General features: G+C 36.2%; 1 protein-coding gene across 1 annotated transcript; it reads left to right on the forward strand.

Moving 5' to 3' along the window:
* Window positions 1-1,023: 1,023 nt before the first annotated feature.
* Window positions 1,024-3,507, forward strand: LOC18444866 (F-box/FBD/LRR-repeat protein At1g13570). Its single transcript, XM_006855021.4, has 3 exons — window positions 1,024-1,874; window positions 2,217-2,381; window positions 2,509-3,507. The coding sequence occupies exons 1-3, from the start codon at window positions 1,038-1,040 to the stop codon at window positions 2,929-2,931; spliced, it is 1,425 nt and encodes a 474-aa protein (XP_006855083.1). The 5' UTR covers window positions 1,024-1,037; the 3' UTR covers window positions 2,932-3,507.
* Window positions 3,508-3,806: the final 299 nt, after the last annotated feature.

The following is a 3,806-nucleotide window of genomic DNA, read 5'->3' on the forward strand; positions in this document are numbered from 1 at the left end:
GTGTCTTTCAGGCATGTGAGTTTGTATGTATGTATTATAAAAACTGCCAAAACGAGTGGCACTAACATACGACGTGGACTACGGCAGAATTCAAGCGGTGGCATAACGTCAGGTACAGAGAGAGAGAAAGTTGTCAGGTAAAGAGAGAGAACTTGAAGTACTGGGATACCGTCAGGAAAGAGAGAGCATTTCTGCTAAATACTATTTTGGGGAAAAGGAAATCTGTATTTATGGCATTTTTAATTGTGGGAAAATTTTCAATAATCATGAGAAGAGAGAACCCATATGGGAATTAATATTTAAATCAAATTTATAACCCAACAACCCTAATCATCCCAGAGAAAGAAAATGAAAGGAAAAATAAATTTTATTTAAGAAAATTGTTTCAGGCCGTTAGTTCGTATTTCTACATTATGCGGTCCAAAGGTACAAAGCATCCATTTTAAAGATAAAATGGATGCACATAGGTAGTTCACCTAAAGACAATTATAACTAAAGTTCAAATGTTTTTGGAACATAATTATTATTTTTAATTTTTAATTTTTTTAGATTTCAATGTTAAAGATTATATATTCTATAAAAACTTAAAGATCAAATTATATTTAAAAAATATTTATAGTCGAGCTAACATTTCTACGAGCGGGCTGCATAGAAGCCTAGTCCAAATTTTAAAAAAAAGTTTAACCTAACCTTCCCTAATCATCGAAAATGAAAGAAAAATAAATAAAAGAAACAGAAAATAAAAATTATTTGCTCTCTGTTTTCTCTTTGTTTGATTGAAACCGAAATATTAAGGCTTTGTCTATTTCTCATTAGCTTTAAAAAGAAAAAAAGAGTAAAAAAATGACCATAAAAAGCTGGTGAAAGAGAAGCCAGAAATCTCTCTCTCTCTAAAGAGTTGTTGGTCACTTCCCCCATGGCTGGCGCATGAGCACAATCTCTCTCACATAAAGAAAGAAAACTATCATCTCCCCTACTTTCTCTCTCTAAACTAGTAGGAAACCAGACAAAGATTCAATACTGAAAATATCAGAGAAATGGAGTTGGGTTTGAGTTCTCAGTCAAAGAAGAGTGTATCATCTTCAGCTGATAAGCTTAGTTATCTTCCAAAAGAGATTATCTCTTCCATTCTCTCTTTCTTACCTGTAAGAGAGGCAGGAAGAACCTCTGTTCTCGCTCGTAAATGGCGAAACATGTGGGCTTCGATGCCTGTATTGAACTTGGACGTTGATTCTTTCTCTGAGAGCAAAACAGATGAAACCCAAGAGTTTTTTTATGACTGGAATATGATAATCCACAACTTTGTCTCTCTACATGAAGGACCCATTTTAGGGTTCCGGCTGCAAGAGCCCATATGCTTCTGGCCCTGGGACCTTGATCAATGGGTCGATTTAATTACCAAAAAAGGCTTGCAAGTGTTTTCGATTAAGCGACTGAGGTCCCACATTAATCTCTACACATTGCATTCATCTCTGTTTATGTGCTCCTCTTTGGTAACACTTGAGTTGGTTGATTGCAAATTGGAACCCCCACCTGGTTTTCAGGGATTTCTCTCTCTAAAGTTTCTCTCTCTTGAGAAATCATCAGTGAGTGATTTAGTCCTTGAATATCTGGTTTCCAACAGCAAAATGTTGGAGAATTTGAAGCTAATCGACTGTATTGACCTCTGCTGCATTATGGTTCATGGACTAAGTCTTCTCTCGTTCTATCTGAAGGGTGAATTCCTTGCTATTGATCTCAGTGGTAGTCTCAATTTGAAGAGGGTAACGATTCATTGGAGTTGTATTGGAGATCCAAGAGATTGTGTTTTGAGTCAGGTTATAGAGGGTCTCACCAAATTAGATTTTCTTGGCTTCTCTGGCTGGACAACATCGGTAACTGTTTGCTTCTTCCTTCATTTTCATCAATCTTAGTGGTGTACTATTTAGTATGGGGTTTTGATTGTTTTTGTCATGGTAAATTTTATGCAAAGTTAATGATTCTTGATGATTTTGTATTGGGTTTGAGTGCTTGTCATGGTGGTCTTTCTTTGTTCTTTCTTTTGGTGAATATTATTGTGGAATTTCTATGCTTTTAATGATCTTTACTGATCCTCTACTGGGTTTCATCCCTTTTTGCTGTGATGTTGTTTGTGTCTTTATGTGAAATTTTACTTAGATGTAGTCCATGAACTCTCTGCAAACCTTCATCTTGTGATACTAGTTTCTATTACACAGGATATATTTGATGGGGCTTTGGATACTAAGATGCAGAGACTTTCTGCTCCTTACAATTCTCTAAATGTATTGGATATAGAGCTAATCTGGTTTGCTAGAGAGGATTTCATGGGAATTGTATATTTCCTAAAGAATTCCCCATACTTAGAGGTTCTTCGAATTAAGGTGTGTTCTGGAGTCTGAACATGGTTCTTTTCTTTCCTTTTTGATGAACACATTTCTCTGTACTTTTAAATTTTGCTTCTACCACTTTTGATTTTGAAATCCTCCTCCTTCCTTTTGTGTTTTGGAGATTGATGTTGCCATAGAAGCTGAAGGTAGTGGGAGTTTGAAGGTTTCTATAAACGAAGAAGCTGAAGATGGTGAGAGTTCAGAGACTCTTGTGATCAAGGAAGCTGAAAATTGGGAGAGGTCAGAGGCTGCTATCAACAAAGATACTGAAGCTGGAAGTAATGGATTGTTTTGGAAGAAATTCAATTGTGATTCCAATCCTTGGATGGGTTGCCTCAAAATAGTGGATATAAAGTCTTTGAAAGGGTACGAGCAGGTCTTGGAAATTGCAGCATTCTTCCTATTGAATGCAAACGTATTGGACGTGTTATATATCAAGACTGAAAAGCCATGCAATCAAGATGTGAAAGTTGAGATGGAGAAGCGGTTGGCCTCTTTTCCTATAGCTTCATCTCATGCCATGATCGCATACAGTAACAGTTAGGCTTGATGATTGTTTGGATAGCTTGGGCAACTTTGCCATTTTGATAGTTTAGTGGTACTTGTATATATACCAAACTGTGTATACCTTAAAGGAATACTACAGAAGTGGATCTCTTTTTTTGTGAAGGCAGAGATCAAACTTTTGATCATTTTGAAGAATATGTTTGGGGGAGGCTATAAAATGCTACAGAAATGGATACCTTTTAGTCAATGGGGAGGGGGGGCTCCATTTTTTGATAGTTTTGGAGAATATGAAATGGGTGAGTTTCTTTAGGAAGAGAGCACCTGGATTGTCGGTCACTATAATACAATGTAATCTTTAGTTACAGAAATACAATGTTAACATTTCCGGGAAAAAAAGAAAATGAAATGGATGAATGACAAGGAAAAGGTAAGGGACTTTCCTTCGTTTATTTCGTTCTTCTTTTTCTCGGTTCTCTTTTGATATGTGTGGGATTTCAGACCAAAAACTTCGATGCCACACTATGAATTCCAAGTCTACTATGCTATGGTTTGGATCCATTGATAGATGCAAACTTTGTCACGGATTTATACAGGAATAGATTCTGTTGATGTTCGAGTTTTGTTTCTTAAGTTGGCTTGAAATGGTGCAAGTACTTGGATGTGTTTTTAATTAAACTACTGTTGTTCAGATCTAAAGGAAGTGATGCTGATTGAATTTCAGTGCTTGTTTCTAATGCACCGTTCCAAAATATTTTGGTTTTTAGAGAGAAACTGTGATCATGATTTAGTAATTGATTTTATCTTGAAGTCTATATACTAGCTGGTGCAGGGGTCTTTGCTCTTTACTGAATTATATGATCATTTGCTGCTCCACATTGCATAAGAAGGAAAATGGAACCAAAATAGAGCTTT

Source organism: Amborella trichopoda, chromosome 11 (assembly GCF_054954075.1).
Source record: "Amborella trichopoda isolate Santa Cruz 75 chromosome 11, AtrichopodaSantaCruz75HAP2 v2.0, whole genome shotgun sequence".
In the NCBI taxonomy this organism is placed as follows: domain Eukaryota; kingdom Viridiplantae; phylum Streptophyta; class Magnoliopsida; order Amborellales; family Amborellaceae; genus Amborella; species Amborella trichopoda.